The 26,024-nt window shown below is 42.9% G+C and overlaps 1 protein-coding gene across 3 annotated transcripts; it reads right to left on the bottom strand.

Moving 5' to 3' along the window:
• Positions 1–2,289: 2,289 nt before the first annotated feature.
• dachc (dachshund c) lies at positions 2,290–25,732 on the bottom strand. 3 transcript variants are annotated; one of them, XM_018696924.2, is made up of 11 exons: positions 24,923–25,732; positions 17,566–17,675; positions 14,146–14,256; positions 10,623–10,801; positions 8,862–8,982; positions 8,621–8,755; positions 5,824–6,020; positions 5,014–5,164; positions 4,242–4,370; positions 3,931–4,002; positions 2,290–2,885 (listed from the first exon to the last, which is right to left on the bottom strand). In XM_018696924.2, exons 1-11 carry the CDS (start codon positions 25,504–25,506, stop codon positions 2,848–2,850), a joined length of 1,827 nt encoding a protein of 608 aa, XP_018552440.1. In that variant the 5' UTR covers positions 25,507–25,732; the 3' UTR covers positions 2,290–2,847. The 3 variants fall into 3 exon arrangements, with proteins under 3 accessions (XP_018552440.1, XP_018552438.1, XP_018552439.1); XM_018696922.2 differs by having other exon boundaries at positions 3,931–4,035; positions 24,923–25,731; XM_018696923.2 differs by having other exon boundaries at positions 3,931–4,035; positions 5,014–5,161; positions 24,923–25,731.
• Between the last annotated feature and the right edge of the window lie 292 nt (positions 25,733–26,024).

The raw sequence follows: 26,024 nt of genomic DNA, 5'->3' as shown, positions 1-26,024 counted from the left end.
GGAGTGTTTCGTGTCTTGAAGCCATGTGGTCAGCTTTCTGACAGAGTGGTAACAGTGTTAATTATCCTTGGGGCCTTGAGCAGGATGTGGCTGCACACAGTCCAGATTAATGACTTTTTCTTATGCTCCTCTGGCCTTATGCACACAGTGTCATATCTTGTCAAGGTCCAGACTTCCTTTGCAGAAGCCCTGCTTTGTCTTACACTACAGGCTGCCAGTTTTATTCACATCAAACTGTGTGTGTACCTTCATGCCTGACTGTGATTGCTCCTGAGCCAATTGATCCAATGCTTATGTTACGTCCAAGTACATTTGAAAAGATATGGCGAACAGCTGTCTAATAGTGTTGCATTTCCCCATCATCCACAGATGCAGTGGCGTGTTAGTTCCCATTGGTTAGTTCCCACCCATTAGGTCTATTTGGCTGCCGGTGGTCAGATGTGACTGCAAAGCAGAGCTCAGGAACAGCTTGCTAATTGTGTTTCAGACCTTCTCTGTCACTGATGTAGGAGTGAGGTCTAAAAAGGTTGCTTTGCCCCTGTTCTCAATCAAAGATAATCAGATTAAACAGCGCAGAGATGTGCGTTTGTGTATGTGTGTGTTTGTGTGTGCTTACCAATAAAGAGACTCCAGATTTGGAGACAGCCTTGACTCCTGCTGTTTGCTTTGTTCATTAAGAGGAGATGAGCAGATGGTTTGCTGGTCTGTTGTGCAGTACACACATACGGGCACACACGCATCGAAACACACACACATGCAAATACACATACGCACATGCATGCTCGGCCCTGTCACCTTAGCTTTATCCTCCATTTATCTTTTCCATTACACATCCCTCGGCAGGACAATGCTACTCAGTGAATTGTGAGGGACGTGTGTGTGTGCGCGTGAGTGGGTGTATGTGTGCGAGAGAGAGAGAGAGAGAGAGAGAGAGAGAGAGAGATACAAGGAAGTGTGGAAAGAGTAGAGCACTGCTGAATGAAGTCACAAACCTTTTTAGTCAAGACAGCCTCTGAGGTGGTCATCTGAAAAGCTGATGACTCATTCACACATTCATTTATGTGAATCATTGCTATTCACTTGTCACCCACTCTGTATTCAGGAAGAATTGCTTGTAACAGAGGTATTGTTTTAGTCCTGCATCACAGCTTATCTGCCTGTGTCCAGGAAATGGCACACTGCACATTTAGACAAGGTTGCATGAGCAAAAATCTGGCCTACCTGCAAAGATTTTTTTTTTTTTTTTTTGGCACAACAAATGAATTTAGAACAATGTGAAATATATTATTTAGGACTTAGGAAAACTTAATATTGCTTGCCAGTGAGCACCCTGAGCATTTTCTGTCTCCCCTAAGGGCAATTATGTGCTTCAAATATGTTCAACAGAATTTTGATCATTGACCCCTGACATAATTTATTACATATTCATCCATCTGCCCTCTGCATTAGTTGAGGAGCACTTGCTCTACAAGTCTACAGCCACCCCCTATGCTTTTACTGGTCTAGAACAGTCTTGACATCAGTTTTGATGCTTTTAAATATGTCCTCTGTGTATACTGGCATACTTTCTCTATTTCAAGTTGAGCTACAATTGATTTATGTTACATTTACAGTGGCTCAGTCCAAAATGCGTCAGAGGATATTATTCATCAGTTTAATTAGATGAGGATCCATCTCCTGGAGTACTAATATTTAGCAGGAAAAGATCATAAAAAAGCCACATATTTTCATTCAGTAGAAATGGTGGTTCTTTTTTTTACATCATTCTTTGTCTTTCTCTCTTTGTTCAAATTTATCAAAATATGCTCTCAAATATTTATTGACGCAAGTTTTTCTTGTAAAGTTTCTTACCCTTTTCTATCCTGAGGGGAAAACATGACAAAAACGAGAGCAGCCACAGAGTGGTAGTGCGTCGTCAACATGTTTCACCAGAGGACAGTTTACATATGACCCTGCTCGGCACCTTCCTGTCCGTCTGTCAATACTTACGTGCATGTTTTTGGAGATGGAGCAAGAATCAATGTCACACCACTCCCTGCACCCTCATATATGTATAGACATGCAAGCACAGGGGTCCCTCCACCCCCTCCTCTACCTCCATGCACACAAAACAAATCTCAAAGGTTTACTGTGTCACAGAAGGCAGCACTGTTTTGTTTGTCACAAAAAAGAACAAAAAAAAAAAAACTATTAAGTAAATCCACATTTCAGAAAGGTGCAATGTATTTCAGAGAAATCAATAAAACTCTCCATTTACATCAAAAACAATGGAAGAAATGATGCAGGGACTTGTGAAGAAAGAAGCACTAACACAATTTAATAAAAAGGATTTGTATTGTTTGTATTGTCAAACTGCACTACTGCATAACATACACAATACAAGTCATTTACTGACTGTACAACATGCCTTTATGTTTTTTTTTATAATAATAATAACAAAAATGATGACTATATATATGTACACAACTCTGTTACAAGTAATATTCAGCACTTGTGTCCAGATAAACAGCACTGACAAAAAACAACTAAACAACTCATTTTCACCTAGGATCTAAAAACCTTGATTGAAAGAAACACAGTCAAACACATCATCAGAATAAAGTACTGTTCCCACTACAGCCAAGATTCGGTGATAAATGCAATAAATTAAAGCAAGAGAACAATGGATGAAGTTCAAAATGTCACCCTTGAAATGTAGGGGAGTCCTCTTGAGAGGGTGTATCTCAGATGCCACTGAGCGACTGAGCATGCCTGTCGATTGTATTTCTCATGAACGAGGAATTTTAGTCACTCTGATCGTCCATCCATCCATCCATTCGTCCATTCATCCATCCGTCCACCCCGTCTTCAGTACATCCCAGTGGTCTGCAGGAACACTCTGCCCTCTGGAATCCACAAAGAAATCCAGAACATTTAAATCTTATTTTGAATAAGTTATAATAGAATTAGACAGTTTGATTCTCCAGTGATTGTAGCATGTAGGAGGAAAAATGCTGCAAACAATTAATTCATACATAAAAATATTGTAGAAGGTACAATACAGCCAGATCATTATTTAGTGAGTCTCAGTTGAAAGTGTTTTTCGGTCCTGGATCCCCTGTTTTCGGTGATAAAACTTCCTGGCACAAAGAAACCACATCCTGCCCTGCTGTCTGACAGACAATTCCCCTTTAAATGATTTATTACTGGGTGTTAATTATGCAAATGATGTCCAAACAAACTCGTCACGAGGACAATTAAGACAGCCGTTAATTAGTGGCCAGTTTTCTTCTTGCTTCACTGACATTCAATTAAAAATTGCCTTTGAACAAGCGCGCTGTCTGGATACGGCGGTCCTGGCACGGAACGGAGCAGAGGTGTTGCTGGAACCATGCACTCTTTTGATGAGGCCGGGCTAAAGATCACGGCCATTTCTTTTTCTGTCTGTTTAGGACGTTGCGTGTGGGATTTTCTCATTAATCTATCCCTGTGAAGACAATAATGTTGGCAAAATAAATATATTAAACGCCTGTCTCCATTAAAACGGCAGCCCCAGCGAACTGCCTCACGCTTCATTTAATTTTTTTCAATTTCTCAGGAGCGGTCTCCATGTGAAATCTTTGAAAACCCCTTCCAGTAGACTGGTCAGTTAAGCATCAAAAGCAGTGAGTAGGTGAAATAATGAAATTGGTTGTGCTAACTCAGTTGATAGGAGCTAAACAAATTCCCACCAGCAGGTTTATCACTGTTTATTTCACAATTCTTACACTGAAATGGCATTGTTTTAGTAAGTATGACAGTCAAGTTAATGAGTAAGTAATTCCAAACTTGGTGCAGTGCCTTTACAAATCCTGACAGCAGCTTTTCTGTCTAATAATCCAAACTCCAATAAGAAGTGGTTTTCACAGCTACATACTGAGGAAGCTGTATTTGTTATCTGGACACCCCTACCTTGTACTGTTGCCTTGGTGTCCAGCCTGTTGTCATCATGGCTGCTCCCATCCACGTCCTGGGTCACAGATTCTGTGTGAAGAGGGGCCGCCGATGATTGATGGCCTGCAGTTTGGTCATTAATTAATAAGGACACTTAATTAGAGGCTAATGAACAGTCAAGGCTGTGTTGCACTGAAGGCTTGGTGACATTTAATATGAAAATGAGAATTACGCCGGCTACAAAAAGTTTTAGCCCAATTACAAGTCAAAACAGAAATATATTAAAAAAAAAAAAGAGGAAGAAGAAGAAAAAGCTTCGGTGCCTGTACCTGTGTGTGTGTTGGCAGTGTGCAGCAGGCTGTGCTCTGCCTGATCACGGAGTTTAACCTCCTCCTCCAAGGCCTCCTGTAGTCTCCTCTTATTTCTCTTTTCCTTCTTCAGGCGCTTCTGGATCAGAACTACAGAGAGAAGAAAAAGAAGAGGAAGGACACACAGTGAATACTCTGCATGAAATCAAACTGCATCCACAGAGGATGTTTGATTCACTGTTGTTCTGAGTGATCAAAAGCCTATTTTACTACTCCCCCCACCCAAACCACATACACTGTCACCTGCAACAGTTTTGGGTCAGATTTTTAATGTCACCTTCCACCACAACTTCTCCATCTGGTGTGACCTTATCAAGGAAAACTGTCCTTGACTGAAATTTGCTCTCACTGCGCGGTATATGACAGCTTTTGTGAACATGCCAAACTTGATTTAGTTTGTAGTATTCTGCCAACCTCAGTGTAATTCACCTCTACAGACGCTTTAAGGGCTAATATACAGTAGGTGTCCTCACTTCCTGATCTGATTTTCAAGTTATTGGACGTCCTGTCAGCTTACAAGTGGATTAGACCAACCAGGTTTTGCTGCACAGCACAATTACCAGTGTTTAGATGTAAAAGACAACACAGCGGAAGTGTTTATAAATTCATGAGAGGAAATTTAACACTCTGCTAGTTTTGAATGGTAGGTCTAAGGAAGTAAAACATTTGCCAAATAGAGTCATTTCCATGGAAAAATCAACAGATACTGTATATGATGCTTGATGTGATCTACCTCTGTTTTTCTGCTCCATGCTCAGCTGTCGCTCCAAGGTCTCTCTGAGCTCCCTCTCTCGGACCAGCTCCATCTTCAGCTCCGTCCTTTCCAGCTGGTCCTGCTTCTCCTGCGCCCGGGCGTTTTCTATGGCAACCCTCAGCAGACCCTGCTTGGAGACACACAGGCACACATCAACAGGTTACACACTGAACAAAACCAGGAGACACGTCATTTAAAAATGCAACAGAGGGAACTTTGCTTCACCTAATCACCTAATCTTGTGGAAATATTTCTCTCTTTATGGCACTTTAACAAAGGGGGCGTGTTTTTTAAACTTCCAAGATTAAAATAACTTAAAATGAGCAGCAGTTAATTAAAACAAGTGTGTAAACCACTTCACGGTAAAAGTAAAGAGATCACAATGAACTGGGTTCTTCCTCGGGTAACTCCTGGGTTTACTCAGGCAAGAAAAGAAAAAGAAACAACAAAATAAATCAGATTGTTGTCCATGAAATCAATACTGATCTACTAACTCCATGCTAAAAATGAAAACTGTAACATCAGGGTCAGATGCGGTTAAAAACATGTTGTTTTTTGTCCTGTGAAAACCAAGCCAGCGAGCGCTTTTCATTGTGACTCTGCCGTAACAAAGACATGTAAAAATCCGAGAAGCAGGTCAGCACACGCCCATCCCAATTACTGCATATCTTAAATGTCTGCCTTGTCTGCTATTTACTGTTTCAGGAAATCCCAAAGAGTGGCTCATCTCCCTTCCTATTCATCACAGAGAACAATAATAATAATAATAAAGCCCCGGCAGAGCCTCACCTGGATGTTCGTGAGCAGGGTCTCTATGGAGGACAAGCCTTCAGGGAAGATGAAGGGAGTGTGGTGGAGACCTGCTGGGAGCTTCTGTCCCGCAGGGTAAGATACCCTCTCGCAGCCCTCCCTGCCTGATGGGGGTTTCTGGTAGACCTGTCTATCACAGCCCTCCCTGGTTGGCTGAGTGGCTAAGGAGCTGTTATCTGGAGGGTAGAGAGACATTTTGATATCTAGTCAGTGAGGACAATAAAATAATAGACAACAATATGTAATCACAATTGAATGCAAATCTGTATCATTTATAGCTTACTAATACATTATCTTAATTTCTTGTAAACACATCAAGCAAACAGCAAATAGGTGTTTACACTAATTACTGTGTGTGCAAGTGTGTGTACATACACACAGAAGTCCTGGTTTGGGGTTTTGAAAATGTGGTTACCCTTTATTAGATGGCACTCTGCCTATTGATAATGCATCACAGCTTGACATCTCCCATAAAACAGCTAAGAAGCTGCATTATGGATGACCATCTGTTTGTAAACCTGAGAACTGCGTGTTCCCGATTCGTGACAGTGAGGGAGATGAAGATTAGCCATTTTTCTGCACACACACCCCCCCCCGCCCCAGCTCCCTCACATCAGGCACTTGCTCACTTTATACGCTCACTGTCATCCGAGCCACTGAGGACGAAGACGTCCTGGGAGTCCGACGGGTTATTGGAGCAGAGACGAGTGTGAACGTGCGATGCGATATCTGGCACTTTTCTCTGTCTGTGACAAATGACAGTGTTTTCTCCACTTAGCTGACCACAGCATCTTCTGCTCCAAATCCACCCACCTCCCCTACTCCGCCTCGGCCACACGTCTTGGCAACTGTCACATTCAAGGTGTTTCACAGATGAGAAGCAATACTCCCCCTCCTCCTCCTCCTCCTCCTCCTCTCTCCTCCTCCTCCTCCTCTTTCTCCCTCTTTCTTGCTAAAAGCATTGCTCTGTAGAGAAAGGTAATTAGCAGGTGCTGGCGAGCTCAGCGGAGGGCATCCAACTACACTCCTGTGGCTCACATACAGACACACACACACACACACACATTTGTAGCCGCTGAAGTGCGCAGTCAGCAGCGTGGGCTCCCCAGGCTCCTTGGATGTGACTGATCCTTTATTGAGTTACTGTTTTACGCCTACTTTACCTCACACACACGTTTGGCATAAATACACACACTCATACACACACACATACACACACGCGGCTGCCAGCTCGTTTGATCATTTACCCATCTCCCTAACCAAGGTCACTGTCTGTTTTTCTCTTTTCTCCCAACTTCATCTCTCTTTTTCCCCTCTCTTATTCCTCTCCCACCCATCCCCAGGGCTAATGAACTTCACCACGTGAAGACTGCCAGTCAGCGGAAGAGAACGGGAGGGAGGGAGGGAGGGGGAGAAAGAAAGAGAGAGACAGAGAGAGAATAAAATTCTGCTGATGTTTGGTTAATGGGAGTGAGGTGTCAGGGATGGCCTCTGATCTTTGCTGCATGGATACGTTGTTCAAAGACCACTGAAAAAGCACACACAGCCAAAACTGACTCACACACACACACACACACACACACACACATACACTGAGAGAATATCATACAATGGATTGACAGAATGACAGCGCTGAAGTGCTCTTTGAAACTCCGTTCAATCCATGATAAACCTATCCTGTGATGTTCTAGGTCAAATACAAAAGCATGCAATCCAGCAAATGTACATGTGTTTCATTTGCATGCAGGAAAATCAATTGAAAATCAATTGCATAAATGTGATGTGTGATGCATGGCATTCACGTTGTTGGTGCCATCACTGTTTTGTCAATATGTTCACAGATACCTGACAGCATCTGAAGCCTTACCTGGGAGGCCTTTGTGATTTTTAGATTCGATTACTGAATAATGTGATTCAGTATTAGAATACATTTACACGGGCGCGTGCACACACATACAAACTCTCGGTTTCTCTCCCGCTCTCTCCCTCTCGCTGTAGATTTCTGCTGACTGTTTGTCCTTGAGCAGTCCTCATTAAGCTAATGCAAACCTCCCTGACAGAGAGAACCAAACAACTGACGTTGCAGCGCCGTGGCAACGCAGGCCCTAACGACAGGGAGGCAGTCGTTATGCAGATGAGGTCCAGCTGAGAGCGCGGGAGGCCGCCTGGCTCGTTAGGCCGCGGCCCGGCAAATGGCTCGCTAATGTAACACCGCTTCCTGGTCTAATGGAGCCCTGTTTTGCAGAATTATTTGTCTTTGCTCTCTGCGGGGAGCCAGGGGGGCCACCGACAGCGAAGAGGAGAGGAGGAGGAGAGGAGGAGGAGAGAAAGGGTAAGACAGTGAATCCTCATCGACCTGTTACTGAGATATTTCTCTTTTGTCAGACTGTTAGGAACCTTTTCTCTTGTAAATAAACAGCGTTAAATAAACGATCACACAGTTGCCACAAGTGTTTAAATCCACAGTGTTAATGATGACAAAGATAAATGGATTGGATGGAAAATGAATGCTTGTTGTACTGTATTGACAGATTTTGTTCAAAGGCAATTGATTAGTCAGAGAAATAATCATTGCTCATTAATAATCATTGAATGATTAATCAGCGTAACAAGAAATTCTCAGAAAACAGTGAGAACTTGACCTTTGAAGTGAAGTTGACACTGTCATTCAGTGAATTTATGATAAAAGACAGTATTAATTTGAAAACAAGACCATCTAAATAAAAGAAGAAAGTTAAATTTAAATACTTAAACAAACATAATAGTGTCTCTGTACCTCTGTCAGTGTGGCTCCTCTTGCTCTCCTTGCTGTATTCCACTGGGGTCACATCTGTCTCTCTGGATCCCTGCACCACACCAGGGGAATGCCCCAACACACTGTGACTTGATGACAGGCCGTCATGGAGTGAGTCTGGAGATCAAACAAACAAAATAAAACATAAGTTCCTCACAGTATTGTATTGTAACATTTAAAGCATCCTTAATTTTTGCACTAGACAACACAGGTGAGTACGTACGTGTGGTCTCTGCAGTGCGTTCCGTGTGAGACGGTGAACTCGACACGCTGCTGCTGTGATTGGATGACATCTGAGCTTCCTCCAATGAGGGAGAAGGGGAGGGGCTGTCACGCACTCGCTCCTACAAAGCAACAAAAATTATTACGGGGAGCCAAAGTGAAAATGTAACTTCCAGGTGCTGTTCCAGGAGTAAGTAAACCCCATTCAAAATCCCACTGACTCAGAGTATGGAAAGTAAACCTCAGGAACATGCACACTAAAAAAGGCAGCGGTATGATGGCAGATCAATGTTAACACATAAAAAGCTTGTCATGCCTTTTATGTTTTCATTTTATTCTCTTTAAAGTGGATAGTTTCCAATCAGGATTAAATATCTATAGTGAATGCATGGGGAAAATGCAGTATCTACAATACAGAGGTGTTATTTCAGTGTTCCCGTTCATTTGAAGTAGACAGTTTAAGAAAATTGACTTTATTTGGTAATTTAGATTTTATAGTTCATAGAGATTATTTTACTGTGTCCTCTTCTCTACACACTGTTACATTATTTTATTTCAAATTAATCTTCAATCAATTTAATACATTTAAATATATTATTTAAAGGTTACAAACTGTGTAAAATCCACTTTAAGGTCAAAAGCTGAGATGGCAGTCACTGCTACTCTGTTAAGCCAAAAGAGTTTGAGCTGTTGTCTTTGCCATTACAACTGAATTTAACTACTGCCAAGTTGTTAAGTTACGGCAGATAACAACTAAATGACCAGCATTAGCGTCAAAATTGATATTTTTCAATTAAAGAGAGATAAAAGCTTTTAAAAGAGTATGTTTAGCCAGTTTTAGCTAAGGCTAGCCTGTGGCGGCTATCAGAAGCCTTGCTTGTTGACTGTCTCTCTGGGCAAAGTCTGATGTCACACAGAAATGCTAAATGTTTATAAGATAATCATGTTTGTGTGATAAAACAGATCCCTAAGTCTAAGTAAATTATATTCTTAGGGACATGGAAAGACCTGGAAACATATTACGGTATTCTTTGTTGCGTAGCTTACAGAAAAATGTGGTGCTCATTTCAATAAGCCTCGTAAACCATCTTTGGACCCAGCCCAGTGTGTGAAAAACAATGGCCTGCATCGTTAAAATTACGACCGGAGACGTTACTTCCTGCTACTGATGAGGACATGATGTGATCTACTTTGTGTGGAGTGATGCCTGCAATATGAATTTTTTGGCAATATAAAATCCCTCCGAACACCCCTTAATTAGTATTATGAGCGAACCCACTGAGACTGTTTTTAAGCAAAGTGACCAACTTAGCTAAGAAGGTCACAGTTTCTGTCTGTAAGCAGGATATTTCACAAAATTATAAATAGATATGGGATTGGCTTTAAGCCAAGGAACAACTGATTACATTCTGGTAGTGATCCAGAACTTGGATATGCACCAGAAGACAATTACCGGTTTTAAGTCCCTAACCATGGACGTATGAGAGATAGACATTTGATTCTAAATTCTGCATGCAACGATCAAAAGATTAATTCATCTTGAAATTTAAGAGATAAGAAATATAGCTTTGGATGTTTAAGGCAAGTTGGAGATTTATTTAATTTAATGATGTCTTTTATTTTTCCACATATCTAAATTTGAAAGAACACTTCTATGTAACTAAATCTGTGATTTAATTCACAATTCCCGTGTGTGACATGGACGAGGACGGTTTCTGGCTGGTGGTCAGATCCACCGGGGCTGATGGGCCACGGAGTTCACCTTAATGACGGAGGTGGGAGCCCTGGCAGGGGGGTTGGCGTGAAGTTGCGCCACGTTGGCCATGCTGGCCAGTGTGCTCAATCGGTTCATCTGGCCCATCGCCATGGAAACGGATGCCGGCGCCAGGCTGGCAGGGATCAGAGGATGTGACATCATCATGAAGGGCAACTGATCCAGAACTGGGGGAAAAAAACAGAATAAAATAGAATAAAATAGAGAAGTACGGAACTTGAGAGAGCGAGAGAGTGCAGCAGAGTGCAGTAAGAGTCCATTGTTTCTCATATGGTAAAGGTCAGACCAGCAGCTCTGTTTAAAGGCCATCAAAGCTAGCACTATGCGAGCACCCAACATGAAACAGGTCTAGACTCTCTCCTCTTTCATTTTTGCTTCAGTTGTATTTATCCATCACAACTTAAAGGCCTTCCTCTGCCCAGCCCTGCGGTGTGTACCGAACTAAGAGCCCACAGCGCCTCTGATTCTCTGAAGACTGGACTGTAACTGGACACCGATATCATTCCCCCTGTGATGTCGATTATCCAGATGATTCCTCTGCTTCTAAACCCCGACTCGAAAAATATGTATGCACATGCTTTTTGCGTTGCGAGATGCAGAGTGCGGGCGAGGGCGAGCGCAGGAAGAGAGTGAAGTTGATTAAAACATGACTGAGACACACTCGTCCTGCTAATTACACAACACAAGCCTCAAGATGTTGTTGTGAGGCTTTGAACACTTTTCACGAGTGTCACCTGCAAATTCAGCCTCGCCAGAGTTTAGAAAAACTGGCTAACTTTCCTCTCAGATCCCTGGTGTTTCTTGACGATAATCCAACACGTTTTCAGCGGTTCAAACCAAACTCTTATTATCTTGGCCAATCTGTTGTTCACACTCCCCTCTTTAAGACAAGCATCCACTATCTTTAAAGAAAATCCTTCCTCTCAACAGCACCCTAGTGGGTTGTTGCAGTCCCTCTATTCATGAAACAAACAATCCTGTTGGGGGGGGAGAAAATGACATAAATATTTATCATTTAATAAAAGGAAAAACAAAAACAAAAGAAACACAGGGAGGAAGTGGAACAAAAGAAGCTGATGGCAGTCCTGGTGCTGGGCCAGCAATGCACGCTGGGTAATTATAAACACAAAGGAAAAAATCTTGGACTCTATTCTGCACAATTGTCACAAATAATAGAACGAGTGCATGGAAACAAAAAAAGGCTATCCAAAGAGGAGAGATGAAATAGAACAAATAAAGGAGGGAAGAGGAATGAAAGAGGGGAAAAAGGGGGAGAAAGAAGGGAAAAAGAAAAGACAAACTAAGAAATAAAGAGTGAGGCGTTGACTTTATGAGTCGGGCTCGCTGGACATATGTGCAGTGCTTTGTGCATTTGGCAGATTAGTCTCTCACTTGCCCAGAGCAGAAACCAATCCAAACAAAAGATCTGTCTGAATGGAGCTAAATAACCAGATGCTCCGACAATCAACTAGCAGCCAACTCCAAATATTAAGCCTTGGTTAGAAACCAGTGCTCCACGTTTGTCAAACCCGCCCCTCCAACCCCCCCTCCCTCCCCACCTCCGACATTAATTTCATTTTCGCTCTCCTTAACTCTGCTTTTTTTTCTCTCCCCTTCACTTTCTCTGCCCCCCCCCCATCACTCTCTCTTATGTTTCATTAAAAAACATCAAAAGTCAAAGTGCCTCTCTTATGTTTATCCAAACAAACCATTACTGTAAACAAACAGTTACTGTAAATTTCCCAGAAGATCTTGTTAAATGCAGAAATGGCCGCTCCCCGCTCTTCCCCGGCCCATAAGGTGTCACACTCAGCATTTGTGAGTGTGTGCATGTGTGTAATTTGAGACTGCCTTTGTAGTGGTTAAGAGATCTGGTAGGGGTCTATCCTTCCCATAAGGCTGTGGGTGGCGGTATGGAAAAAACACATTGTGCTTATGTGTGTATGTATGCCTGCGCTGCATGTTTGTGTGTGTGTGTGTGTGTGTGTGTGTGTGTGTGTGTGTGTGTGTGTTTCCACTTGACTCTGTCATTAACAGTGATTAAGCTTTACAGGTTTATAATGGCTGGTGGTAACCATGCCACCAAACTGCACACAGATGCTGGCAGTCGTAACTAAGTATATACAATGGTAAACAATGCTTAAGACTGGGAGTGTTTACAGACACGGCTACAGAGAGAGATTTACTACACACACACACACACACACACAAATTAAAAAAAAAAACACACAGCCAAATGCTAACATGTATTTACTCTATGTAATTTTGAAGAAAAAAAAACACAAGGACAGTTTCTTCTTTTCCATTTCTGCCCTACAGCCTCACAGTATGCTCCACATATTAAGTGTATGTGTCCCAGGTTGATAGTGTATTCCACACAGACCTCCATAAGCCCTGTCATCTGTCTAAACACACTGATGTCGCTTTAACCTGTCGATAACAGAGGGGGAGGTGCGTCCCATTTGTTTGTGTGTGTGTGTGTGCCTGTGTGTGCGCACGCACATTGGTGTTTGCGTGAAAAGCGGGCCCGTGCATGCGCCTGTGCGTGTGTCCGCATCGATTGTCCAGCGTTTGTCGTTTGCATTCAGGATAGTGAATTAGAGAGAAGACTATTGATTTGGTTTCAGCCTCTCATCTTATTCATCTCTCTATCATCCTGGTACGGTTGCTCTCGTCTACCGGTGCTCTACTTTTTTTTTTTTTTTTTTTGCTGGCTGCTCTGCTTCACTGCAAAAGCCAGGGACCAGTGCAGTAAAGGGAGCAGTTTTTAATAACTAAAAATGATACCTGAGCATGTAATGAGGAGAATCAGCTCCAAAATTAGGCGACTCTGTTTTTTTCCAGGGTCAGAATGAACAGTTAATTGTAAATGGGAATGTGCTGCTTACTCAACTCTTTCTTCCTGTAAATCCTGATCTAATATTACTTGATATGAAAGACCAATGTCATGTCGAGCATGAGTAACAGAGCTGGTTTGGGTTTAAGCTCTTTTGATGTGATGACTAATACGTACTAATGATTTGCCGGCAACATTGTAAGGGCTACAGAACGGATGACCAATTGTGTTTTTCAGGATACGTTTCCTGAATCTTACTGACTCCCACAAGTATGCAAACAAATCCAAGCTGAGGGAAACATTCACCCTCACAGGCATTTGTCACAACTTAGAAAAATACAGACGAAAATATCTTCTCCTTATGTCGCGATGGTTATGATTACCTGACCCAGATGTCTATTTCTAATTTCATCTGAAGAACTGACTCATGTTTGGTTTTCATTCACCATCTTTCAGAGGAAATGCTACGTGCAGCAGAGGTGATGTCATATCCTGGTTTCAATCAGCTTGGTTCAGCAGGCGCGCATAAACACAGCTGCTCGAGTTGTTTGACGCGGCATGGCAGATGCGCACAGGCGACAACTGTGCAACATGTTATAAGACCATGATTAAACATTTCGCACGCCTGAAATTTGGGTGTGTGTGTGTGCAGACGGACAAACGGATGGGACTCACCCAATCCGGGGTTGTGGTCACCGTTCTCTCCGTTTGGCCCGCCATGTTGTTGGTTGCTGTGGTAACTGGCCATCGCCTCCAGCTTGATCTTCTTGGCCAGGGCAGACAGATCTGAGAGACAGGGAGAGAGAGAGAGAGACAGATATAGAGAGGAAGAAAAAGAAAAAAGAAGGAAAGGAAGAAAGAGAAAGAATCAATAAGAGCCAGATCAATGGCCCCGGTGGAGGATTAGAGCGGTGGGTAGGCAGGAGGTTGTCATGGGAAGACAGGGGCCGGGCCATTCATTCTGACTGCACCGCTGCACTGGTCGTTTAGTCTGCCAGGGAATCGGCAGTGATAGGAACAAGCCAAGACATTCATCTCTTCCCACACAGGGACATCACATCCCACAGCACAGCACACAGGACGACACTCGGCAGCGGCTCCACCTTTTAGCCAGAAAGTGTTACTTTATCAGTACAAAATGAAAGATTAGGGAAAAAAAAACTGAGATACTTTTTAATAGGGGTTGTGCACTTTCGGATAATGCGAAATGGAGAGCGACAAAACATGACAGCAGGGCAGAGCAGCATTATAATTTGTGTCTTGAACCTCAGAAGGTAGTCTGACCCACAGAGCAACCTCCAAACTCCATCTTATGCCACAGAAAATTAAATATCTCTTGCACTAATACAGACAAACACAGTGAATTATTAAAGTTGGACAAACCACGCAACTGTGCAAACACCACTGAGGAAATGCAAACAAACCATAAGTCTTAATTTCCTGATCTTGGATATATCTAAACATTTGCAACAAACTGAACTGCTGAGTGATTTTTTTTTTCTCCCCTCCCTTACACGATGGGTGTGTGAGGAGAATAGCCTGTCTGTCCTAGACGTCGACAACCACAACAAATTGTTCCTTTTCTTCTCATCTTCTCTCCTTCTCTTCCCTGGCCTCTTCCCTGCTCTCCTCCCATCCCCTCTCCTTACTTTACCTTTTCAAATGTCAGCATCACAGCGGGACACAAGCCACCGTGTAGCGCGTGTGTATGTGTGAGCGCGCGAGGGCGAGGAAAAAGAGACTAAGGAGGATCACATCAAAGATTTTTCCTGCCTTTTACGCTCAAATGTCCTCCCTCTCTCTGTCTCTTTCTCCCCTCTCATGTGGCCAGTTCTAATCAGTAGCGCTGACATTGCCGCCGTGCCCTCTCCTTTGGTGGAAAAAGACTCTTTTCCCACTGAGAAAGATGCTCTTGAACACACACACACAAATACACAAACACACACACACACACACACATACTCAAACACCTTTGAACAGTGAGAGGAAGTGGAGGCTAATAGAAAATGGCTTCTTTTGAGGCGGGGAATGAAAAGATCAGGTTGCAGTGAAGAGCACAAAGCCAAGGGCAACTTTGAGAGCGGCGAGGTGCCAACAATTACTTTTCTCCTTTTCTCTGTGCTACGCTCCCAAACACACACACACACTCACACACAAACACACCACAATAGGGTCTCACACACACACAACTGTTTGTGACAAGAACAAGCAGCACTATGGCCTTTAGCAGGCAGTTGACTAAGACTGCTCTAACAAAGTCAAAGCATAAAACTAAAATATAAAACACACAGATCTACAGATTCTGACATTACAAATTACAGACTTTGCTTCACAGTTGTTTCTGCTCATCATTGATAATCCTAAAACTTAATTTTATAATTGATGAGTCATTGTTAGCAAACAAACAAATTGCACATCAGGTTTAAAAGTGGTTTCAAAGGTCTAACTCAACTTAACAGAGGACTTTGTCTGCTTATAATTCAAGAAAAAATACCAAGCTTGCAGGTTATGAGTTGTTTCTCGAGTGTCAGCAGTGTGTATGCTAATTTTATTAATCAGCACACAGGTTGCCTCCCAGAACCCCACCTCTTCATAGTATTGATGATGAGTAAAATGTGTCATTATGTTGGTCTGCAGGAAATGTAGCATAAAAAACGCCCCATCCTGTATCTATTCTGCATAAGCAGCTTGGTCTTTCTAAAAAACAAAACTTGCTTGCACTTTCCAACAGCTGAAAATTGAACAAACTTTGAACTTTGCCAGCAGCTCCTCGGAGGGCTGAAGCAACAAAGTGTCACTAATTCACTTTTTAAAAACAGCTCATGGAGCCAAAATGGGGATTTCTAACTTTAATTTCTGTGCTAGAGAAGTACAGACTTTTACATTATGAAAAACATGTGAAAAAGGGGATTTAGAGAGTCACAGAGACTTTCTCCTTTTAATGAATCTTTGATACAGAATACACTAACAGGTGAGTTGAATGATTTTGCTAAACTTTCATGTGATTTTTTTATTTTTAAGATCTTACCATAATTTTTTGTTGAAACATTATTCTATCTTATTATACTACTGCATCATTTGAAAATAGTACTGTGTGTTTTCATTGGGCTTTTAGTATTACAATAAGTATGAGCAGCAGTACTGCAGCAGTATTAACAGCATAAATAGCAATTACTGTGAAGACAAATTATTGACTGTTACTGACATGTCTTTTACAACATCAAATTTATATGTAGTTTCTTAAATAGCACAGATACCAATTATGAATAATTACAAATACATCTATATCACAAAACAGTTTTATCATTTTTTTTATTTTCATCTTCTTCTTTTTTTTAAATTCTGAGTAATTCATTTCCACATTTTTACCCTTAGCCTTGAATTCTGCACGTAACTTCTACTATTAGTGACTACATTTTTTTCCCCAAACATGGAACAATCTACTTTCCGATTTCCTTGCTCTCCTCACAACAACTTTATGTTCCTAAAATGTCATGTGGTTGGACCACAGGCTCTGATGCGTCACGGACTGATCATCATCTTTGATGACGGTTAGAATACACAAGTGTGTGGATTCGTTGATTCTTAAACATTTAAAGGGAAAAAAAAAAACATGTTTTTCACCAAACTGTTGTGACTTCAGCTCAGCAGATAAACTTCTGTGTGATTCAGAATGTCTGTATTCCTGCTGCATAGATCTCCCTGAAAGTTCCTTCTTGTTAATATGCGTGAGTGAGGGCACAAGTTACTGAATGGACTTTAGACTATGAGATCAAGATCAGGACTTTTTTCTGGTGGCTGTGTGATTATAGTGGAGGAAAACGTCATGAAGAAAATACAAAATATGAAAAGCAGAAAATCGTGAATAAGATCTGTCTTACCTGAGGGAAAAAAAATAAAATAATAAAAAAATGGATGAAAACACAAGCTAAATATTTAAGTACAAGTAAGAAAAAAAAACACTGTTATTTTCCCTTGTTGACCGTGATAGTTATGTATATCTGTGCGCCTATGTGTGTGATATCATTTCAAAAGTACACGTGAGCAAATGGGCACATATGTACTGTATATGCGTGGTGTGGCCTGGGTGGTCACCTGCAGGAGGCATGATCCCAGCGTGCATCAGACCACTGTGGGACAGCATGTGGTGAGTCCCGCCCTCTGTCACACTCTGCAGCCTCTTGGGCGGTCGTCCAGGCCTCGAACTGCGGGGCAGAAAACACACACAGGCACAACGTTAGTCATTAGACAGTTTAATACTTCACTCTCTCAGTCAGGTCGAGTTTTTCACGCTGAGACTGAGATGATGGGTGGCCTGGTTAAAGAAAATGTCCTTCAGTCTGTAAACCTCTGATCCTGCTGAAATGTCAACAAGGAAAACACTGAAACCTGACCGGTTCCAGGAAGGCTGCTGTACAGCAAATCTGTCCTCCCTGTGGATACAAGCAAGCAAAAAAGGAGTTTCCCTATGGCATCAATAAAGCACCTCATTACTGTTCAGCTTACTCATTCATTTGTTTGCTTATTAAATGTGTTTACTCGCCTCCTACTCTCTCCATCCTTTCCTCATTTGGTCATTCATTCCCTTTTTCCCGCCATGTCACAGATTTTCTCAATAAAGGCTGTGACTACAAGCAGATTCACATGGTTTGATTGAGCCGGGCATGCTCAATCAATCCTGGAGGAAGTGTGTGAAAAACTGTCAGACATCACTTTGGCTCTGACTAAACGGTGTGAATGTCCTGACAGGGGAAATGACACGGGCCACATCAGACTTAATGACAACCAGCGCAGCTCATCTCCTTTCATACCAGCCTGACATTGGATAACATGAGTCTGTGGGCAACTGCTTGTGTGTGTGTGTGGATGCAAAGTCTGTGTCTGTGTGTGTGATATTAAAAGACAGAGTGAGTGAAAGAGGGAAAAAGACAGGGGAAAGAGGAGATGAAGGGAGCAAAAGAAACAGAAAGTACAATAAAGGTGAAAAGGGAGATGGAGGGAAAGACGAGGAGGTGTAAGGTGAAGACATGAGAGGAAACATATAGAGGGGGGAGTTTGAGAGAGGGGAGAAAAGGTGGGAAAGAGCAAAAAAAATAAAAAAGAAAAAGGGGGAGAGATAGACTAGCAGCAGCAGCAGCAGCAGCTTCCTAGCGTGGGGTGTCTTTGAGCAGATTTTAATTAGAATCTAATCCAGCCGTCATTAAGGCCCCATAAACGAAGCTGTCAGTCAGGAGATTAATGGCGCCTCATTTGCATATTGCATATAATTCATCAATTACCCAGCAGAAAGGACCAATCCCCTGTTGACACACCCACTGGCTGAGAGGGGGGGGAAGATGGAGAGAGACAAAAAGACAGAGAGAAAGATTGTGTAGTCACTAACTGTGGGAGAAAAACAGGTAGCTCGCGTGTGAGTGTGTGTGTGAGTGCACACCGGTATGTGTGCGTACGTGTGTGTGTGTGGTTGTGTCTAGCATGTGTGTGTATGAAGTGTTCAAAGGTTAATTTGATGAGCCGATGAGCTCCACAGTTCCTGCCCTCGGTTTTAATGAGTTGTTATTATTGTCTCTTATTATGGGCCCAGACCGACTGGGATGTGACAGCTGACATCAGATATCACACACACTCACTCACACACCCACACCACACACACACACACACAGGCACGGAGACAGTAAGAGAGACCCACTCAGGTAGACATATTCACACACACAGCATGACATGAAGACAAGCAGGAACGTGCAAGAGGGATGAAGTTGTGAAGGTGTGTGTGTGAGTGTGTGTTATTCTTTAGGAGGCCAGGGTGCATTCACATCACACACAATATTTTGCAGTGCATATAGAGCCGCATACTACGTTTAACAAAAGCAGGAAATGTATTTTTAGGTCTCAAGTTTAAAGGTAAAGCAACACAGTTCCACTGCAACTGATGTTGAAACACCTCAAATGAACACACACACACGCAAATGCAGAAGCAAACACCAGTGGGGGGAAATAAAATACACAGAGACCAAAGTCTGCGGTTGGTTTTTACTGCAGCCGCTTCCCTTTCCCTTACTACTGTTTATTTGCACACACTAATTAATGGCTTGTGTGTGTGTGTTGATGGGTATGTGTGCCTTTGTATATGTTGCATTTTAGGGGGCATAAAGAACTTGGAACCTAATTTTGTGTTTAGTCTGCAAGTGCGTTGATACATCAAAGTGACCCATAGAGGGAGGTCTATGTGTATCTGTGTGTCTGTGTGTGTGCATGCAAGTGTGTTTTTTTTGTGTGTGTGTGTGTGTGTGTGTGTGTGTGAGGTTGGAGAGCACTGGTTCCCTGAGGTAGGATTAATGAAAAAGCCTTTCATGGAAAAGTCATCAAGCTGAGGGGATGGAATGAGAGAGAGGAGGGGGAAGAGAGAAAACAGTGCATTGTGTGTGTGTGTGTGTGTGTGTGTGTGTGTGTGTGCGCGCATGTGTGTGTGAGTGTGTGAGTGTGTAGAGGAGGGGTGTATGGCTTATGACCTCTTTGTCTCAAACTTTAATTAAAATCTCACCCAGACGTCCTCCCTCATGCCAACGCTCCGGCCACACACGCACACACACACACACACACACATTTTTTAAAAACGGTACTCTGTACATTGAGTTCTGCCCTCCAAACTTAGCGTGCGTGCGTGTGTGTGTGTGTTACCTGAAACATGAAACGCCAAACATGGCAGCTGGAGCTTAGCACAGGTGGAACAGAAACAAAACGTAACAAAGATGACAGATCTCTCTCTTTCTCTCTTCCACGCAAACACACACACACACACACACTGAGGGGAAAAAGAAAAGTAATGAAAGAGGAGGAAGTGTTACAGTCAAAACAGTGGAACAGCTACTGGCTTGGAGGAACTGAGGTGCTGATAGGTAGCAGCTGTGTGTGTGTGTTTATGTGAGTGTGTGTAGGGAGTGGGAGAGAGAAGAAGAAGAAAAAAAAAAGAGAGAACTAGCTCAAACAAGATTTTGTTTGGAATACATTAGCGGCGGTTTACAGCTCCCATGCTCCCATCCTTTCAATCTGTGTTTATCACACGGGTTTGTATTCGCCGTCACGGTCCGGTTTGATAAATCATATCGTCGTCGCTGTACGCAGGAAGTCTTATGCTGCTGGTTAGAGGAGGCAGGGAAAGATTGATGTTGTGATCTTCCTCTCAAATCGAAGGCTGAAAAAGCTTTATGTGCCATTGTTATTAGGAAAGCCTGTGTGATGACGTCATGTAAGAAGAAGGCAGGACGACACACACACACACACACACACACACACAGGACGTTTGATCATAGCAAGAATCTGATCTCCTAAACTGATACCGCCTTGCATTCCTCTCCCACATTCCAGGGTCAAGACGATGTCAGACTTGTGTGTGTGTGTGTGCACTTGTGTGTACTTCATTAAGACCTGTCACAGTGGAGGACATGGAGGCCCTCTCACTTTCATCGCGCTCTTCTCTATAAAACATCGAAAGAGTGTGGAGGTTAAAGTTGAGCTAACCATCCCATCCTAAAACACACACACCGACACACACACACAGCCCGCCCTTCCCCTTCATCCCGCCGCTGCTGACTTTGACAGTGAGTTATGGCATGGCAGTGGGGCTCAGCTTTGAGGAATCCACCTTCCCATGCGCACACACACAACACCCCGGCCGCCGGTGCCAACTTGTGAGGCTGAGATTTGCCACAGAGAAACACAAAGAGCGGGCTTTTGTTGCACTCCGCAGGCCGTCTCATCTCATTTATCATTCATCGTTTGATTTAGCTAAGTTTTTTGTTTGTTTGTTTGTTTGTTTGTTTTTTTTGCTTGGTGTTTATTCTACACCTGCTTCATATCAGTGTCCCTGCTTGTAAGACCTGCAGAAACATGTGTGAAGTCTTAGTAAAAATTAGTAAAAACATTTTACAATATCCCTTACAAGGTCAGTTAACCTCAGTGACAAAAAACACATTTCCCTTTCATTTATAGTAATATCTAGCCATGCCCTTTTTTGAGGTACAGAGATTTTGAGTTTTCTCCTTCACTTGTGCTCACACTTTTAGAAAATTACATTCTCAGCAACATCTCTTTCATCCCTCCAGAAAGAGTGTCCTTGTAACTTTGGATAATCAACCTAACAAATGTCAATAGGTTTTTACTGAGACTTTTTCTTTAGAAGTAGTTCTAAAGTAGACTTAATCTGTCAGTTATCTGCTCTCCAAAGTAATATAGACACTGTGTCTGGAGATGCACTTTGTTTCATTTTTTTTTTTTTTAAATGTCACTGTCAATGCTTTGAACACCACAAATAAAATTCCATTCACTTCCATTTTCCTGGGCTGGAGGCAGGAATCTTAAAGAGATGTACATCACACAATGAAAGCAAACAAAACCAAAACAATCAAATAGCAAATGAGATATAATATATTGTTTGTGTAATATAGAGGAAGTAACCCTCTAAAGCAACGCAGCCTGTGAAATGCATATCTTCTGCTGCTTTTCAGGTCTTTGTGTGTAAGAGATATTTATGCACACACGCAAACGCAGAAACCATGTGTTGTTATTAACGCGTGCTTTATTGAAAAGTAACAAGAGATCTCAGCCCTCACCACATTACACTGCTTTTATGTAACATGGTGGGGAGGAAGGGGGGTGGCATTTGTCCACACAAAGCATGCATATATATGTACAATATATGCACACATATGCACACACACGCACACACACACACACACACACACACACAGAGTTTGACCTGAGCGAGCTATTTGATGTGTGTTCCTAACTGAGAATGAAACTGTTCCTTTGTGAGGGAGAAAGAAAAGGACGGAGGATCAGGTTGCCTCCTACACGCCATGTTCTCTCTGTGGAACTAATGTCATTTAGCAGCAAAGCCAGCAAACACACAGGCGTGACCATGTGAGTTTGTGTGTGTGTGTGTGTGTGTGTGTTAGAAGATGACACAGAGAGAGAGAGCAGACAGAATGTGTGTTTTTGTGCCACCTATGCATGAATTATAACTAGGCTTTGACTGAGGGTGAAGTCGGCCCTTCTTCATGGTTTGATGAGTCAGTGGTCAGGGTGCGTTGCGTGTGTGTGTGCATATGTGTGTGTGTGTGCACAGCAGGGGTAAAAGAGTGAGACGAAGAGGAGGGGGAAAGACAATGATAAACAGAGGACGTTTCCATAACCTCTGCTTCAGAATGTTTAATCTTAATCTTAAAAGAGAGCCAGTGAATGAACGAACGGCCGAAAGAATAAACAGCAGGAACCCGTGTAAAGTGTCCTGTTAGTCATGTTAAACTATCCAACAAGGCTGTTATTTCTCCTCCAGCCTGTCTGACTGTACTGGACTGGAAAATAATAAGTGATGGCTGTCTTAATCAGTAACAAAAACCTCACTGAGCCCTGACGCTGTCAGAGAACCGTAACATCATATTCTTGGAGACGTTCTTGGAACTTTTCAGTTTAGCGAGCCAGCCTTCCAGCTTTTAACGATAAACATCTTGAGTCCCACTTTTTACCTGCTACTGTCTGTTGCTCCATCCACACGAGGGATTATTTAGAAACTCCTAATGCAGGGGGATGATACTAATGGCTACCACAGCACATCTGAAGCCTTCAGACAAAGAATCGCGGAAGTCGTTTGAAGATTTCAGACGAGTGATGTTTTCAGATCTCATTAACTAAAGGCTGTTTGAGTGTTGTGTGGATAATTAGAGATGGCGGAGGCTGTGTATTTTCAAGTTGTATAACAACGCTCCCATTAACACCTGACATAGAAGAAATCCCAAAGCAGCCGGAAGATACGTCTGGATTTTGTCTTGGTTGGAGGGCCTCAAATGCTTAAGCGCAGGTGTTAATCCACGCACATGGAGCTGGAAGCTGATCCTTACAATAGTTTGTTTCATTCTGGAGTGTTTGTGGTTTTGCTCAACAAGTCAAAGCATGTCTCAAAAGCTAACACCTGGTATTAAAATCTAAATGCAGCTCAAAGGTAAAAATAGAGCCACATTCGAAAACCTGAATGATTTGACCCACACCCAAGAAACATTAGAAAAGTGATGGGGGGTGGGTTTACACATTCCTAAATCAGTTTGTTGGTGTCAGTCTCTTCACAAATTGATGCATCCTCAATCTGCATTTAATGGCAGGTGTAAATTGGATCATTCATGCTCCAAGGAGCAGGGATTAACTATCAAACAATATAAATTCCCCAAACTAAGGCTAATCCACACTCCTCTGGATTCAAACCCATGCTGTTACGAGCATGTGGTCTGCACAACAGAAGACTGTGGCACCAGGAAACCACAAATCCCATCCAATTTAGCCCCCTTTATCCAAACATCTCTGTGGCATACTGGATTGATGACCCATGTAGTTGGTCACCATCGGAGTTCTGCAAAACAGCTAATTTACATAATCGCATCATAAACACAGAGAATTCATTTAATCATCTTCTCTGTTCTGATGCTCAGGGCTAAAGAGTGTTGATATGATAAGACAGCGAGTTATTAAGGAAGGAGAGAGAGGGAGAGGGAGAGAGAGGGAGGCAGAGGGAAGGAGAGAGAGAGCAAAGGGATCAGTGAGTGAGTGAGTGAGCTTGTCCTGATTTAAGCTGCCGCTTGGGGCCAAATGAAAATTAATTAATTTCTGTGAAGAATCAATTTCTCAGAATGACAGTGTCAGATTCAATGTGTGTGTGTGTGTGTGTGTGTGTCAGAGAGACAGGGAAAGAGTGTGCATGTGTGTGTGTGCATGTCAGAGAGAGAGAGAGAGATCATAGCCCATGATAACATGACAAACTTTTAAGAGTGTGTGTGTGTGTGTGTGTTTTATTAGGATTACTAAAATTCATTATCGTCAACACCATCATCATCATCATCATCACAATGTTCATCATCCGTTAAAATGGTAATTAGTAACAGGCCTAGCAGCGGTTATGTGGTAAGTAAAGAGGGGTTTTAACTGGACCTCCAGTCATTCAGGTTTTGTTTTTTTGTTTTTTTTTTTCAGAAAATAATTTATGAAATATTCCTTTTCCCAGTTTACAGTTTACAGGTGGCCTCTGGTAGATGTTAGACTTTAATTTTGATGAATCTCATGCACATGTCAGAGTAAAACTATAGCCAACTCCTGAAATATTGCAGAATTATAATGCATTGCATGCATATATTATCATCTAAAACATAAAACATAACATTAACCAGAGACTTGACTTGACCTGCAGACTGATATCATTTAGAAAGTATAAGGGTGCACGACTAGAAGTGGCTAAAATTGTATATGTTCACTGTCTTTAGCTGTGAATCACTTATACCTGCTTTATCACCACACCTGCTGCACCAGCCCCCCCTTCAAACATAAGCTGTAAACCTACATCAGCCGCTTCACGACCCGGTCACACTGTCACCCTCCGCTCCCCTCCTCCTCCTCCCTGCACCCGACTCACCTTGCGTTGGTACAGTCGTTGTAGAGCGTCTCGAAGTCCTGCCTGGAAATGAGTTTGCAGCGGTTCACCCCGGGCTGGATAGCCCCGAGCCCCCGCAGCACCCGGACCTGCTCCACGTTGCACACCACCGGTGTAATGTCCAGTCGTTTCAGCTTGGTGTAGACGGTGTGGAGCCCCCCAACCAGGTGCTTGAGAAACACGTCGAAAGCCTGGGGCAGGCAGATGAGCTCCGTGTCTTTCACCGTGAACGAAGCCAGCTTGGCACCTTTCACCTCCACCAGTTTGCACTCGTTGTTCTGCGGCGTGCTCTCCACGGGCGACGGGGTGGCGTACACGGGCTTAGCGCTGCTGGACACGGGAGCTCCTCCGGTCTTTAACGGGGTCCCGTTCGGTAGTAAGAGGTCCGCCCTGAACTGGTGAAGCAGCGCCGGGTGAGCCACCGGAGGAGCCGGGGAAGAAGCCGCGGAGGTGGCCGCAGGTGGCGGAGAGTTGGTGGCCGGAGAGACGGAACTCGGCGCCGGGTGGTGCCCGAGTGGAGCGGCGGGGAGCAGAGCCGGAGCAGCCGGAGTTGCCATGGTGGTCATATCCGAGAATTATTTCTTTTAGTTAAAAAAGTAAACTTCAAAGTCAACTATTTTAGAAAGTAACTTCGCCGAACAAAACGCAGCTGCTTAGCGAGAGGGAACTGCGCATTGAGTGTGCCGAGGAGGAGAGGGGGGATAAAAGAAGAAGAGAGGAGTGGAGACAGGGTCCGTGTGTGCGTGGAAAAACAGATCACATAGTTGAATCAGAATGAGAGAGGAGGCTTGTCTCCGAGCTGGAGATGCTACTGTCACATTATCATAAAGAGGAGGAGCCTGGGCATATTCTTAGAGAGTGAGAGACACATTCACACACAGGGAGAGAGAGGAGGGGGAGAGAGCAAAGATTAGCCTACATAAACTTTAGATAAGCCTATTTATGAACGCCTAACGAAAAGACACTTTAATATTAATGCTTCTGATGGGACTTAGTGCTTCTGTGGCACTTTGTAGCAGTTTTTTTAAACCTTCATTATATCACTGTAATCTTTCTAGAACATCATTTGGGACTAATAGTTATG

This window comes from Lates calcarifer, linkage group LG16_LG22 (assembly GCF_001640805.2).
Source record: "Lates calcarifer isolate ASB-BC8 linkage group LG16_LG22, TLL_Latcal_v3, whole genome shotgun sequence".
In the NCBI taxonomy this organism is placed as follows: domain Eukaryota; kingdom Metazoa; phylum Chordata; class Actinopteri; family Centropomidae; genus Lates; species Lates calcarifer.
This window is presented reverse-complemented; position numbering and strand designations above follow the sequence as displayed.

Excerpts from the sequence above, each read along its gene's own strand:
- dachc (XM_018696922.2), bottom strand. The coding sequence starts at position 25,506 with ATGACCACCATGGCAACTCCGGCTGCTCCGGCTCTGCTCCCCGCCGCT. Across the intron at positions 8,983-10,622 it reads CTCCCACCTCCGTCATTAAG|GAGCGAGTGCGTGACAGCCC; the intron begins GTGAACTCCGTG and ends GTTGCTTTGTAG. Across the intron at positions 5,165-5,823 it reads CCCTGCTCACGAACATCCAG|CAGGGTCTGCTGAGGGTTGC; the intron begins GTGAGGCTCTGC and ends TGTGTCTCCAAG.